This window comes from Bombus fervidus, chromosome 7 (assembly GCF_041682495.2).
Source record: "Bombus fervidus isolate BK054 chromosome 7, iyBomFerv1, whole genome shotgun sequence".
Lineage (NCBI taxonomy): Eukaryota > Metazoa > Arthropoda > Insecta > Hymenoptera > Apidae > Bombus > Bombus fervidus.
The window spans coordinates 16,355,713-16,371,598 of NC_091523.1; the positions used below are offsets into that span (position 1 = coordinate 16,355,713).

A 15,886-nucleotide genomic window follows, 5' to 3' on the forward strand; every position below is an offset into this window, starting at 1 on the left:
TTATTTATTGTTACATTACGTACGTCCTAACGGCGTTGATACTCCGAGGCAAAACAACGACATGATTCGAATTGTCCTTTAGCTCGTGTGTCGCTACACCACCACAATTAGAAAAGGAATCATCAGTATCGAAAACTGGGCATTCAACTCCTTCTGGGAATTTCTGTTGCAAACGCTTTGACGGTTTCCAAAATTGCAACAAGAAAGGATGTAACTATTAGAAGATTTAGATGATTATTAGCTGCAGACTTATTAGTGTTTGAAAATAGAAAAAATCCTTGTCATCGACGGAGTCAGCATAATATCGTCGTTCGGAAAAATGATCGCGGAAGAAGCGTTAGACGCGCATGCGAACTATGTTATGCGGATAAAAGACGTCGAACGGACGGATCAAAGATACGAGAGAATTTAAAGAAAACAACAACTTATCGTCCAAATTGTCTCGACCAACCTCAGCTTTGTATGGAATGCTTTAAAGTTTTACATTTTAAATAATTTTCTTAACAAACCGTCTTCGTATCACTTTTATAACAATTCGATAGTTTTATTACTTCTTCTGGAATATCTTTTCAAATACTTACGACGATCCTTCGCAAGTAGTCGAACACGGCCCGATCAGAAACTTTGCCGCCGCTAAAAATATAACGAAATGCATCAGACCTAATTCGATAGAATAATATAAAACAGAAATTGTTGTTCATCTATTATCACCTTATGAAACGAAAACAACTTTTCGGACAACCTAATATCTCCCTTCATAGCTGCGTGAAACGTCTTTTCTACGCGTCACGATGTTGGTTCCGACTCGTGGAAACGGACATATAAAAAGACTAATCCCCTTTGCCTACACGCTATCTGCCGATCGCGCGAGCCATAGTAAGCAAGAAGTTTGGTCGCGCGCCGTGCCATTCGTCGGTTCAGCCGTGTGTCCGAACTGCCGCAAAATGTACGCTTCTTATGACATGTATATTTAAGGGTTACAAAAGAAATTGTGAAATAATAAACAACGTTTGAGGGCGAATAGCGTTTTCAAGACGTCTAGGGCGTAATCACGATCAATTGATCGGTAAGTAGATGATCGGGCCAAACGTAAATATCACGAGCATAGCCTCCTAAAAGTTGTAAATATTTGTGGAATATTTGATAAGTAATTACAACCTGACGCGATAATCGCGGTAGATCCAAGTACTAGAAAAAGTTTATTTATACAAAAATCAGTAATACGAAATTAACTATCTGCAATGGTGCGATACAATTCGAAACATTCTGGTAGACGTAAGGGAACTTTGCACTTTTTACACTCCCACGTTGTTTCTCTACGTTTTTTATTTTTTTGGCAAACTCTACAAGGTTTTGACGGTCTGAATTTTGACGCTGTTGGGTCAATGTGTTTTGGAAAACGAGCCCAATGCTTCGCGTGCAGTCTCTATGGCACATCTCCGGAAGATAATTGTCCTCGTTCTCTATAATTCGGTTTTCGCATATTCTCCGATAACGATTTCGCTATGTTGATTCTGTAGTCAACGTAACATCGTTTCTTCCCGTTATTTATTTTGTTGCGTCAAATGTATGAATTAAAGAGACCAGTATCGTAATATCTACGATTGGCCCGATCATCGTACTACGCAAGTCGCGCGAATGGCTGCGACGAAGGCCGCGCGAGCTTGTTTACGTTTTCGGCACAAAATTCTCGAACGTAAACCGTAGGTTAAGGGATTAATCATTAGCAATTTGTCTAACTCGTGGGTTCCGTTTATGGCACAAATTGTTTGCCACGAGTCAGTCTCGTGGTTATAGGCCAAGGGGATGATCGCGGTCATTTTTGCAAAATATGTGAAAACTACGAGTCGAGGATGAAAGATGCACGGAATCTTTTAAAGACGTTCCTTTCTCTTTTTTCTTCTTTTTGGTAAAAGAACGTCGGTGATCTTGCGCGGTATGCCAAGGATTAAACGAGCACTGGTAAATACGTTGAAACGTTCGACGCGTTTGGAAAAAGCGAGCGTCACGGTGTCGCGCGAATAAACGTTTGGTCGTCGCGTTTACATGGTTGCAAGGGCGAAGAAAATTAGAATGCCAGCCGTTTTATCGTTCTCAAAGAGCATCGAGTGGGAAGGCTCGTTTGCCGACGCGCTGGTAATCACGACTGCCTCGACAGAAGGCGTCGCGACGCCAGCGTTGACGCCGGCTTCGACGCCGTTCGACCGACTTTTTATTGCCCGTTACGCGTCTTAAAGCGCGTACCTTGCGAATATTCCACGCGCCGTAATTCATTCGACCGCGTATCTAGGGCGGTCGCGAATTCCCGATAGAAATATCGCTGTTTTTTTGTCGTAACAAATTTTTAATTACGCGCCATAAAACGATATTTGTTGATATTCGTTGCTGCCGTCCCGCTTCATGTTCGCGATTAACGCGAAGCATAAATCCGAATGCCCGATGAATGGTTTTCAAAGATATTTCGCGACAACGTGAAAGGAGATTTAATTGTTGCGAAATTTGAATCTTTTCATAGCGTAACGCGAGAAACGTCGACGTACGCGACACGTAATTATTATTTGATATTCGTTTTCTATAAAACATTTTTTCTACCTGACGCTGGATACCGCATTGGCACACGACTAACGAAACGTACATTTTCGCGTATATTTATTTGCTGGTATTTTTACCAATCAGATACGAATCTTCGGTGAACCGTTTTACGAGCTGAAAGATTTAACGGATAAGACGTTTCCGTGCGACCTTGGAGGCAGCTAGATCTACCGCGATATATTTTTATGAGCAGCTCGAACGTCCCTGTACAAATGATTTTTAATACGACGCTAAATCGCCCACAACTATGCCATCTCCTTTAAACCGAACGCCTCGTTTGCTCCAACTGTTGCTGCGAACTACGTACCGCGTACAAAGGACGCACGCGAAATCGGGGTCATCCCGATCGAATACCGATACTCCGAAATTAAAACCGTTATCCAGAAACATTCGCTCCGTTATTGTTCGCTATCGTTTTCTATTCGTTGGTCCGCCTTTTTCACCATATTTCCTATATAACGAAATTCTATAACGGTTTAGAAGTAAATACGCGGAGTAACTCGAGCGTGAAAAGCGGTGGCAAAGGCGGAGGAAAGAGAGCTATCGGTGTCGTCTTCGTTATCGAACAAACGAACCCTCACGGCGAAGTATCATCGCGTCTACCGTGTACAGCTTCGCGTTAGAAGGTTTAATCGTTCGTGATTTTTCGATAAGCTAATGAAAAATCGATCGCTCTCGAGTATTAACCCGAGGGCGAGGGTTGATTCCGCTTCGATGCTTCGTGAAATTCGACGAGATCCACGGCTCGAGTTTCTTCTACTTTAAATAGGACGTCGAGTCAACGTCTCTCTTTGCTTATTAATAGACGAACTATCTCGCGCGAAACGAACGCTAGATTTTCCCTGCCGTGTTAATTAACCGTTCGCGATCGGCGTATTTTTCCGTCGGCGTTGCACGTTCGCCGCGGTCGCACGATACGCGCGCCACGATACCCTACGATTTTCCAAAACGAATCCTGATCGTCGCTGAAAGATCTCGCATATCCAATCGGCGACAAACAGACGTTGGCGAGTAACAGACGGATTCGTGAATTTCTCAGGGAGAGAAGAATAAACCGCACAGTGCCTCGGCGAGTAGAGACGAAGTGAGCGGGGAACAAGGCGACGACGGTGGCGAAGGAACCGGTGCGGAGGACGAAGGCGGTGGAACCGACCTCGAGCACGATCCCAACGAAACGATGGAGGATTACGAGGCAGCCGTGGACACGGAAACGTAAGCGATCTTCCTGTATATGCAAAGCGATAGATAAATACGATTTATTCGATCGACGCGTCCTCAGGTCGGAGAAAAGCGACGATACGAACAATCACGCCAAGGTGCGACTTAACATAGAATCCGACGAGGAAGTGGAGGAAGAGGAGGAAGTGGAACACAACGAGATGCACGGTATCTACGCTTTCTTCTTTCGTTTTTGTCAAACGTCTCGGCAATCGACTCTTTGTACTTTGTTGGTCGTCGATGACGATTATCCGTTGTTTAATTTATCCAGATGACGGCGGGGATCACGAGGTGTCGGCTAGACCACGAAGAATGTCGGAATTCAACATGGCTACGAAGACGGAACCGATTCCAGCCGGTTCGTCTTTCTTCCTCTTCTCGCAAACGAACAGGTACCAACGACGTTTACGCGTTTTCTTCGAAAACATATTTTTTATATATAGAAAAATTGCGTTTCGTCGCGATACTTTTCTGTTCCAACGACTCTCGTCGTTCGTGTTTCAGATTTCGAGTGTTTTGCCACTGGCTGTCTAACCACAGCTACTTCAGCAACATGATCCTCGTATGTATCATGATATCTTCGGCCATGTTAGCGGCCGAAGATCCTTTACGCGCGTCCTCTTATAGAAATCAGGTAAGACGACCGACGAATATTCGTTTAAATTCCACCGTAACCATGCTGTTCGTGGTTGTAGATTTTACTGAATTTTGACTATTTTTTCACCACGGTATTTACGATCGAGATCTGTTTAAAGATGATCTCGTTCGGTTTTATTATACACGACGGTGCATTCTGCCGGTCGGCGTTCAATTTGCTCGACCTTTTGGTCGTGTGCTCTTCTCTCATCTCTATGTCTTTCAGGTAAGAACTATGCCACGTTTGCTTCTCCGTAAAATAACGTTTACTTTTCGACGTTTCAAAAAGTATTCCGTGGCAAATTTCACGAGCACGCTGTATTCTTACGTCGCGTTTATCTTCGTCGATTGTTGGCGTCGAAGAAACGAATTTCTGAAGAAAAACGTAATATCTGTCCGTAACGTTTCGAGTACGTTTTTCATGTTAGATCCAAAGAACGATACCTTGGATTCTTTCAACCCGTTTGCATCTAAGCGCTGCGCTGCGACTGCTTTTTTTTTATTTCCATTTTAATCCAAATAATTTTTTTTTAAACGAGGCGATGCGTCGCGATAGCGAGAGGAAGAAACGCTCGAGTATATTTAACAATAGAAATTTATTACAATATGTGGCGGCACTCGACAGCAAAAATACTACAACTCGACGCCAACTAGCGTCGGACGACGGCAGCGCAGTGAGTGGTTAGCGCCTTAGGTTACGAACGTTCGGAACCCGGGTTCGAGTCCCGGCGACCCGGAGTCCGATTTGTCTTCCACGACCCAAGAAATGAGAAGAAAAGTGCGGCAGCAAGCGACACCGGCGACCCGCGGCTGAACCTGTCTCACTCTACGCACGACCATACGCACAACAGACTACAATTATCACGGCCGATTCACCTCAAATATATTCAATGTGTACACCTTATTATATTAGCGGTTCGCGATTCCCAATTACAAGTTCGACTTCTGGTCGATGCGTTTTGATGCGCGATATTTTTTTTTTTTTACTATTTGCGTTTATTTTACAATCAATTCTCGTTAGAGAATTTTAAGTAAATTTATCCGACGTGGTACTATGACACGGTTAATAAGTGTTTATAGTATGTTTGATTCTATTTGAATCTAGCGCTTAGGTCTAAGGTGTAATGTCTTTTTAGCCTGCGGATCTGTTCCGGCGCGTCGAGTAGTTGAGTAACTGGAGGGTTTTGGTGGTTGTTAACTCTTGTGCTGTGTCTATCGCTGAATTTGGATAATTCTTCTTCGACCGTGGGTATCTCGAGGTCGCGATGTATCGTTTCGTCGGTGACGTACCAAGGTGCGTCTATCGGGGATCTTAAGGTTTTCGATTGGAATCGTTGAAGAATTTCCATGTTGGAATTACTCGCTGTTCCCCATCGTTGGATTCCATAGGTCCAAACAGGTTTTAATACGGCTTTGTATAGCGTAATTTTACTTTGCGCGTTTAAGTTGGAACGTCGGCCGATGAGCCAGTAGAATTTTTTAAATTTTGCTTTCAGTTGTTTGGTTTTATCTAAGATACGCTGTTTCCATGTCAATCTTCCGTCCAGAATCATGCACAGGTGCGCGATATAAGTTCGGATGATGATTGTTCAAGATGCCGAGAAGCTCTGATCAATTATTATCAACTGCAAACTATCGTTTCGGACCGACCTTCCGTCACGATGATGCCGCGAAGGAAAACCGTGTGTCCAAGGATGCGGGATCATCGGATTCGTTAAGCAAAGCCTTGGTTCGGAAAGCGAGGGAAATGCACGTCGTTGTTAATTGGCTAATTTTGCGTTGGTGGCTAGAAAAGGATGCGTGAAAAAAGCAGATTTACCGTATCTTCCCGTAGGAGGTGTGATAGGTTTAGAGGGACTGCTAAGAGAAAGACCGTTTGTCCCTTTGGACAACCTTGACTAAATAAATCCTAAGATTTATAGCAGGTCCTTAGACTAGCTGAAAATATTCCGTGAGAATGTATCGACATTTGGCAATCATCTTATCCGAAGAATAATAGGGTCTTTGTGTAGCGAACCACGGGACAGAAACCGTTGGAAAGTTCACTGTCGAGCGCCGCTACATAAATAAATAATTTTTACCTTTTTCCTCCGTTGTAAAGAATGTAAGATGCGATGTTTGCGAAGTAACATTGTCTACCAATCGTTTTGAACGGTAAATTTTCGATAAGCTCCACGAAGAATTCGGATGTCGTTTACTGCACCTACGACCGTGTCACGTAAAATCACAAGTCACAATTCGGATTATAAAAATATAAGAAAGTTGAGCCGAAACACTACTACTAACAATTTAGTATATACTGAGTTGACGCGTGGAAATTACACCAAGGGTAGAAACGCGGTAAGAAGATGTTGACTGTTCGAAAGTTAGAGAATCGGTGAGGTTCAGTGACGATGTTGTGGCAGAGGAAAGCTAGCGATGGGTGTGTCTAAGGACGCGGAAAGAGCCGATTTGTTAAGGAAAAGTTTTCGTTAGGAGAGCGAGGGAAACAGAATTCGATGCCAATTGGCTGATCTTCTAGGCTGGTGGGTGAGGAAGGATGCTAACCGCCCTTGAGAGAGAGTCGCTAACGGAAGATACCTGAACGCGAGAAAAGCTGACTTTCCCGCGTCTTCCCGTAACAGGCAAAACTATAAAGAACGCTTGTTTTTGGCCCGAAGAACCTTAACTACGAAAATGGTTTCATGTCCTTAAGAATATCGAGGGTACGTGGCAAGGATACGTAGGCGCTTGACGTTGCAACTGTCACGTCGGAGACACGAGAAATCGCGAAATTAACAGGTCGAATTAACAGAACGAAATGATTCTTTCGCGAATAGGACGAAGGAAATTGAACTTTGTATACGATAATGAAATTTATCATAGCAATCCAACAGAGTGACGGTTCAAAGTGTCGCAACAGAATGATCTCGAGCGCCAGTTTAGGGGGGTTTTTATATCGAGGGTCTAGTCCCTTTGGAGGGGCCACCGCCGGGCGTGTGTCGGAGGCGCCTTTTTCGTTATTCTTTCGATAGCCGCGGCATGCAGGGTGTTTAGTCTATCCGGTTAGTGAGCGAGTGACCCTTCTCAAGCGAATGGTCTTTTCGAGCGTGTGACAGAACCGACTGCGCGCGGTGATTGGGACCGCGATGCAAATGGGTTAATCGTTTCGACCAATGCTACCGTCTGCTCCTGAAGTTTGACCGCTACTTTTCACGCGACAGTCTGTAAAACCAGACGTTCATTTGGTCATTTCTGTTTCAGTTCCGGCGCGTTTTCAGTGGTGAAAGTGCTGCGTGTATTACGCGTGTTGAGACCTCTACGCGCCATCAATCGTGCCAAGGGATTAAAGGTATCTTTCTTCGCTCGTTATCCAAGAACAATTAGCGAACTTGCCAAATCGGTCCCGGATGATATAGCACGTGTCCCGAAGTAGACGTACGAATAACGTTCGATACCAAAGTAGCTTTCAGTCGCGACCTTAGATTCGAGTTACGTCAAAATTCGAGCAATTGTTCTTTCGAAGCTAGCAAAGCCGATCCATCGAGTCTCCGCGGTATCAGACTGTTCGCGATTGCTTTTCAAAGTCGATACTTTTACCGATACTTTGGTGAAACATTTCGAATCTTCCGTATTGCAAGGGAAACTCTTTCTTCCAACGAATTCATAAATTCGATCAACGAACCGATATAACTTACTTTGCGTCCATGTACAATTTATCTTGTAACGTCCATAGTTTCCTATTGCGATTCGGAGAGTAGTATCAAAAAGAAAAAAGAAAAGAAAAAAAAAAAAAGAAAAGGAAACGTAAACGATTCTGAGAAAAAAAAGCAAAGAAGTAAAAAAAGACTGATTAAAAAAAAAAAAAAAACGAGTGACATCCGACGTAATAAATTAGTCGGCAAACGTAATCTCATTTGTAAAGGAGCGAATCTACATTATGATTAATGTTGAACCCAGCACGTAGTACAGTGCGTCATCGTAGCGGTAAAGACTATCGGAAACATAGTCCTCGTCACCAGCCTCCTGCAGTTCGTGTTCGCCGTCATTGGCGTACAACTGTTCAAGGTAGGATTGCCAGGCCCCGCACACTAAACGGTCCTGGGACGTTCCTTCCAACCTCTCGTAGTACACTAGAGTGGCATAATATACAACCAAAACCTTCGATACCCCCCTCTCATTGACCCCTCAGCCCTCTCTTACGATCCGATATTATATGCATATATTATCGTCATTCTCGTTCATCCATTACTTCACATACGTTTGATGCAACGCCGAGATAATTCACCATCACCAAATTCACTACTACCAATTCGTCTACCACCTCGGTACGCCTTTGCTCGACGACCCGACAGCCTTCTTCGACGATTATTCGCCGCTTTCTCGATTTTCTGTCCATCGCGTTTCGTCGTCTAGAGTCGAACAGAATGATAAAAAAAAAAAAAAAAAGAGAAATTGAAAAAAAAAAGAAAAGAAAATAAAAGAAACACCGGGAGAAATAATCGTCGAGAGGCGCGGGCACGAAGCAAACGTTGTTTTTTCCGACAGATGCACCTCTGGGTACCTTCCCTGTGAAACGAACTGTTTTGCGTGTAACTTGTTCATTGGGTTTCTTGTCTCGACACTCTCTCCCCGAAACCTCTCACTGGGATTACCTTGATTTCTTCTTTCCCTCGAACGTTTTTCTTTCTTTCCATCGATATTACGTGTAGCCTAACGATCGAACGACTGCCCCTGTTCGCGATACTTTTACGCTCTTTGTAAACGAATTTCGTTTCAAGCGAGACGATCGCTTTTACGCGAACGCGTCCAACACGTTCACATTTACATTCGCGATCTTTCCACGAGCGTTTACATCGATTCGAACGTTGCCGCGTAAACAGTCGCACTTTCTTCGTCCTTAAAAGACTGTTACCGTTGCGCGAAACACCGTTCGCGATCACTTTTACAGGAAACTAAAATCGTTCGTCGTAGTTTCACGCCCATCGAACGATCGTCCACGTTCTGTTACGCGTCGTTCGTGGGACAACGATGTGGCAACTCGTTGCAAATAATAGAAAACGCGAAGCGCGCGGCGAGGCTTTGTTTTTCTTTGCGTAAGCGAATCAGCCGAACGATGCGAGAGTCGTCGCGATCGTTGGTGACGATCGATGGTAGATCGTTTCTCGCGAAATCGCCGATGGAACACTGTTTCTACTAAACGTTATCGCGCTAGCATAGGAAAGAGACGATCGTGATCGACAGCTGGCCGATAAGCGGCCGATTCATTTCATTTTCTGTCCTTTTGTTACGTTTCGAGCAACGAATATATCTACACCTACTATACGTATACTTACGTATCGAACGATTTACGTGATAGACGAGTGACCGGGGGGAGATGAGATGGTAGCTGAAAAAGAAAAAAGAAAAAAGAAAAGAAAAAAAGAACGTAGATAGAGACGGGATGGAAGTTCGCTGTCGCGCACATACATCTATATATGCTATCTATATATGTGTATCCGTGTACGTCACCACTTTTCGGAGGAAAGAATTTTACAGAAAGCGGCTTTTCGCAAGATCTAATTATATGGTCTTTGGTCTTTCGACTTTGGCTTTCGTATCTTCGTTTATTTCTCCTTTGTCTGGACACCTACGACTTTCTTCGTCTCTCTTTTCCTCTCTTTCTTCTACTTCTACTTCTGTCTTTGTCTCTGTTTCTCTTCCTCTTTCTTCCCTTGTCTTTTTTTTTTATTTTTTTTTTTATTTTTTTTTTTTTTTTTTTGCGCCTTTACTTGGTCGTTCGAGACTCCGTAGCTGGAAGACCTAAATATCAAAGACACGCGGATACGAAACGGACAACCGTTGTCGAACGCAACGAGCAAACGCGGCGGAAGAAGATCGCGGGCAAACGGGTAAATCGAACGATGAAACGAAACATCGCGTGATCGAAGGATATCTATCGATCCGATATACCGACGATGTTACCGTACGACGATGGTTGGTCCGGATCGTACGCGTGTTTCGAAACACCGACACGATACGACGCGGTACGACACGTTACGACACGACACAGAGAGACTCACGTTTACAGGCTGCGTGGTTAAAACCGATAGTAGAGGATTGTTTGAAAATTGCATGCTTGTGCCGGCTGAGCGTTGCAGTGGTGTGCCGCTATATTAACACGAGAGAAAGGAAAGGGAAAGAAGGAAAGGACTCGGTGTTCCGCCACTCTTTTCGCAAGCATCGGTCTCGAGCTCGAGATTCCAGACAGAATCCTAGAAAAAGCAGAGAGTCGAACAACGCGTTATCCTTTTGTCTCGTCGACTTTCCCAATTGCCTCGAAACGAAGCATCACGGCACTTCTCTGTCCGGTCTACTCGCAGAATCTTTTTCGTCCCGTCCTTCATCGCGTTTCATCGTGTACCAATTGTACGGTATAATCGTCGCTCCAACAGAGATCGATTCTACGTTTTCTTCGTACTCCGTTTAGCTACGCTGGCTCGCCCACATATTCGAACGCTCGTTGCTAAACGTTTTACGAAAATACGTGCGCGAAATGCGCGTGCCACGAGAATTGCCTCGAGTCGCGTCTCTGTCTTTTGCATCGAAATTAAAAGAAGACGAAGGAACGAGCGGACACGGACGTATTCGCGACACGAGTTTCAACGAGATAATCGCCACGTCAATATTTTCGCGCGCTACGATTAGAACGTAACTCGCGTTTGTCGCGATCGCGAGAAATAAAGTTGGACGGCGGAGAAAACGCTTAGCGAGCAAATTTAGACGAGTCGTAGCGTAGTGTAGGTTGATTGCTTCGTTCGATTAGCGTTAGAATCGTTAGACAGAAGCGGACCACGTAGTCGAACGCGTAGTTTCGCCGCGTACCGATCCCTCGTCGTTACGCGCTCCTCCGCGATATCAACGATATCGACGCGTCGTCGACGACCCGATAGTCGTTGCGAGACGCTTTAGTTCGCCGTTTCGTTCGATTCACGAGCGATCGTTTAAGCTCCAAGGATGCAGTTTCCTTTGGTTCGATGGTCGAGCATCCGACGAAACGAGAGGCGAAAGGCGAGTGAGAAACGCGTCCTTGGTGCCTGGAAAGAGTGCGAGAGGGTGAAAATTACACGGGTTGGCAGTCGGAAAAGTTCCGCTTCGGTCGATGAAACTCGAGAGGTTTTCGCAAAGAAACTGTGAAACGTAGATCGCGAATGAAATATTCCGGAAGGTGTCAGTTACGTACAACGCGTTTGCGATGCCAGTTGCTTTTCTTCACGATCGAACGGATCTATGGTCAGAACCGAAAGAACGTTCTTGTAGTTTCGTTTGCTCGTGTATCTCGGACACAGCGCTTCCATCGACTAAAGAAACCTCCGACCAAGCGCTTGAAGGAACAACGAGTTTTCACGATACGTACCGTTATCTACTCTGTCGTCAGGAAATTCGACTTTTCTTTTATCTTGCTCGCGGTAGAACGTAACGTCGCGTCGATCGAGTTATCGGCGTAAAACCTGCTGACGCCAGCGTATATGACGGCAACGTACGGCCGAAGGAAGAAGATCGCGATCGAGATCCGCGAAGCGATTCGACGACGAACGGCGACGAAAGTTTTGCCTAGCCGACGACGATCGAAAGCGAAGGTTTTCGAAGATTAGATTCGACGAGAAAATACGTTATCCCGTACGAGGCCCCATAGGTGCATTGCCGAGGAAAAACATCGAGCACTAGTGGGTTGGATGGATGGCGAGGGCTTAGTTCACGATTCACGAAAAGAGAAATTTTAAGAGAAAAAACGGAAAAGATAAAACAGAAAACTAGAGAGAGATAGAGAGAGAGAGAGAGAGTGAGAGAGAGAGAGAGCATAAAAAGAGGAGAAACGAAAGCCAGGAAAATGGAAAAAGGGGACGGAAAGACTGGCTAAGAGACGGGACTATCGTTGACGACGAACGAGGGTGGTTGAGAAACGCCGTGTCGCGAGAAGGAAACGAATTCGCGAAGGGAAAAGCCGACGAAACCGAAACGTGTCTCGATGCGAAAATGTAATAGGAAACGCACGCTCGTTCGTACGCGATCCGAGAGGTGGTGAGAAAACAGGGTAGGAAAACGAAAGGGAAGCGTTGCAGAGAGATCGAGGGAAGACGAACGCGAGCAACGAAATTGAAAAGAAAGAAACAAAGAAAGAAGGAAAGAAAGTTTACGAAAGTAAAAGAGAAAACGCGAAAGGAAAAGCGCGCAACGATCGAAATGATACGACGATACGTTGGCAAATAGCGAAATTCCCGTTGCCCCAGCCCTAAAGCCCCTCGTAATTAAGATACCTAGCTCCACGAGCGAAACTAGCCAAACCCTTGATTAATGCTACTTTGTATTTTCTTTGTTTTCTCTTTCTGTCTGTCTGTCTCACGATCCCGTGTTCCCCGCTGTGCTCGTTCGCCCTGCTCGCCTGCCCTCAACCAACTACGTATAAAGTACGTAGTGAAGTGTGTGATTGTCGCCATTAAAACGATCGGCAACATTATGTTGGTCACCTATCTCCTACAGTTCATGTTCGCTGTTATCGGGGTACAGCTGTTTAAGGTAAAGCCAACCACCACCACTTAGAAAGTTTATACTAAGCCAACGAGAACTTTTCTCTTCTTCTCTCTACCACGTCTATCTCGTTTCTCTTTCTTCTTCTACTTCTTCTTCTACTTCTTCTACTACGTCTTCGTCTTTCGCTTCCTTCTTCTTCTCCTACCTCTACTTTTACCTTTTACTTCTTCTACTCTTTGATTACTACTACTACTACTACTACTACTACTACTGCTACTACTACCACTTCTTCTTCTTCAGCTCTCTCTTTTTACTTTTCGTTATTCTTGTTTTCTTTTCTCCGTTTGATTTATTTGGCCGTCGGCCGTTCACCGAAACGGACGGCCTCGCGTTACAACCGGAAGTTTTGGACGCCGTCTACCCGCGCGTCACGGAAATGCAAATTTCCTTCGCGAAATACGGGGTTCGATTCGCGTTCGCGGAAATTGCCGCTGTCCGATCGCTAAACGGATGTTTAGTCGCCGTAGAAAATTTCACGTCTCTCTTCTATTCGCGCGATTTAACTTACGTTTCGGCGAACCCCGGATTTCGCGACGCGCTGCACACTCCGATCGGCCCAACGAAACTCGTTCGATCCGACTACTTTTTCTCGATCCTTCTTCGACTCTACAAACGAGAATATCGGCAAACGAGGCGATCGTCGAGCGTAAATAAGATCGATGAAACTGTGTCGCCTTGCAACGTTCCATTGGCACGGCGAAATCGCGTACGCGGTTGCTCCTCGTGCGCGTTAGTCGGTGTCCTCCTTACGAATCGATAATGCTTTATCGGAAGGTTGGACAGGATCGTAGTAAGGTGGAGCGCGAAACTGGCACGTTGATCGATCAACCTGTTCGAGGATACTTCGTTGCTGCCGATATTACCCTTTTGCAGAGACACGCTGTCTGCGTTCACGATAACACCCTCGAGCACGGTAACACACGCTGTTAAACGATCGAACGCTTCGCCGAGAAAACCAGCCGGTGCTGCAACATCCACCGAGAGTAACGTTCTTACTCGTCACCGTCGCTTAACGAACGCTTTAACGAATACGTAGCTATCGAACATATCGGTTGGACAACGCGTTTAACAAATCGGCATGCAAGTTTCGCTGTAAATGTGAGAATGAAGCTTTGATCGTAGTGCATGCTGATCGAACGCGCAAATATAGCGGAACCACGAGTCAAACCTAGCCTGGTCCATCTACGCCATCGCCAAGCTCCACCGCTCTCCGTCCCAACTAAATTTCAACTCTGTTCGTTATCGAGTTGCACACTTGCAAACAGCCTTTCTCTCGCCTTTAGTTATCGCCTTGGAAGACACTCGCCGCTATCGCTCGAACCTTACGAGTAGACGAGTATCGCGTCGCGTGATAACGAAGCTCGAAACAGAGCAGCCCGTCTAGATGCACAGACATAGAGTAGTAGATTGTCGGTAGAAGCGGCTTAGAAGCAAGTGTAGCGCCAGCCAACCTGGAAATCTCGTGGTTGCCGTTCGGGACAACGGCCAACGAAAACCTACGAATGCATGTGAACTCGTTTTCTATCGTAACGATCGTGGTTCGCGTCGAAGGCGAACGTGGTTTCACGAAATCAGGAAACGAGACTCCTCGATCCAAACGTTTCGTACGATGCAATTGTTAGATGCTCTTAACGGGGCCAACGAAACGAACGATCAAGAAACCCACGCTGCACTCGGTGTTCTTTCCACGGCTTATCCGCAAAGTCGAACGAATCGTAATGCGCAGCTTCGTCGTGTCGAAACGTACGATTTGTCGATGCTGCGACAGTCGTTTCAACGAGTCTGGTTCTAGGCGATTAAACCGCGTGAATCTCGACCAGGGCTCTTTTCCAAAACACGCAACCAGAAAGTCGAAATCGTAGCTATCGCGCGTAGGGCTTCCATCCAATCGAAATTTCATTCTTTAACTCGTTAACCGAAAGCTTCTACGATCGAGCAATCGAGAAAGCCAACGAGGACGAACGAATCGAGTCGAGTGCCGATCCCAGTCTCTGCCAACGTACGCAAGATACGTTTATGCTCGTTGACGCTGCAACTGCCACTGGTCCAAGTGCCACTTCCTGTCTCTCCTATTGTCAAAAACCCGTAGATTCCTCACGATTTTTGAACGTGGACGTTTTCGAACTTTTCGTTTCTAAAGACGAGGAAACATCGTTTTATCTACAGGGTGAATCACTAAGTAGTACTATCGAAATTTACAATTTTACGTTATTTTACTTCCTGTTGGTTTCGCGGAGAAACGTCGTCTTCGACGAATCACGTTGGATCTCCAGATGCTTTTTCCAACCTCTTGTTTTCTGAGATATCGAGATAACACGCGAGTTTTTTTAAACGACACCGCACATGCTTTTCCAAACGATAATGCAAAAGAGCATTGCCCCAAAGAGTCATTAGTTTGGCGGACAATTTATTAGCTTTAGCTCGTCAAATTTGCGCGAAATTTGACAAACTAAAGTTAAGATACCTGCCAAACTAACTAGCTTTGGGCCGACCGATGTTCCAAGAGATATCACGACAGACACAACGGATATTAAATACAACGAGTTATTTTAAACAGTCCGTGCTTCTTATCGACTCACCCTGCATTGTCCCGTTTATACCGAAGAGTCATTAGTTTGGCGGACAATTTATTAGCTTTAGCTCGTCAAATTTGCGCGAAATTTGACAAACTAAAGTTAAGATACCTGCCAAACTAACTAGCTTTGGGCCGACCGACGTTCCGAGAGATATCACGACAGATACAACGGATATTAAATACAACGAGTTATTTTAAACAGTCCGTGCTTCTTATCGACTCAGCCTGTATATTTATTTATTTTTACCAAACGTGCGATTTTACAATTTTTATTAGGCGGATATTTAGGCGGAGGTTAAAAGTCGACGTTCTAAC

General features: G+C 45.1%; 1 protein-coding gene across 11 annotated transcripts in view; it reads left to right on the forward strand.

Annotated features, from left to right (window-relative positions):
- Ca-alpha1d (Ca[2+]-channel protein alpha[[1]] subunit D) overlaps window positions 1–15,886 on the forward strand; it is a 61,289-nt gene that overhangs the window by 33,081 nt on the left and 12,322 nt on the right. For 7 of the 11 annotated variants that reach the window (XM_072007308.1, XM_072007310.1, XM_072007315.1 and 4 more), the window contains exons 18-25: window positions 3,632–3,804; window positions 3,872–3,978; window positions 4,082–4,202; window positions 4,315–4,444; window positions 4,506–4,672; window positions 7,690–7,777; window positions 8,386–8,493; window positions 12,874–12,981. In XM_072007308.1, the coding sequence (XP_071863409.1) occupies window positions 3,632–3,804; window positions 3,872–3,978; window positions 4,082–4,202; window positions 4,315–4,444; window positions 4,506–4,672; window positions 7,690–7,777; window positions 8,386–8,493; window positions 12,874–12,981 (1,002 nt within the window). The remainder of the gene's footprint in view (window positions 1–3,631; window positions 3,805–3,871; window positions 3,979–4,081; window positions 4,203–4,314; window positions 4,445–4,505; window positions 4,673–7,689; window positions 7,778–8,385; window positions 8,494–12,873; window positions 12,982–15,886) is intronic. The other 4 variants (XM_072007311.1, XM_072007317.1, XM_072007312.1 and 1 more) reach the window with 3 other exon arrangements.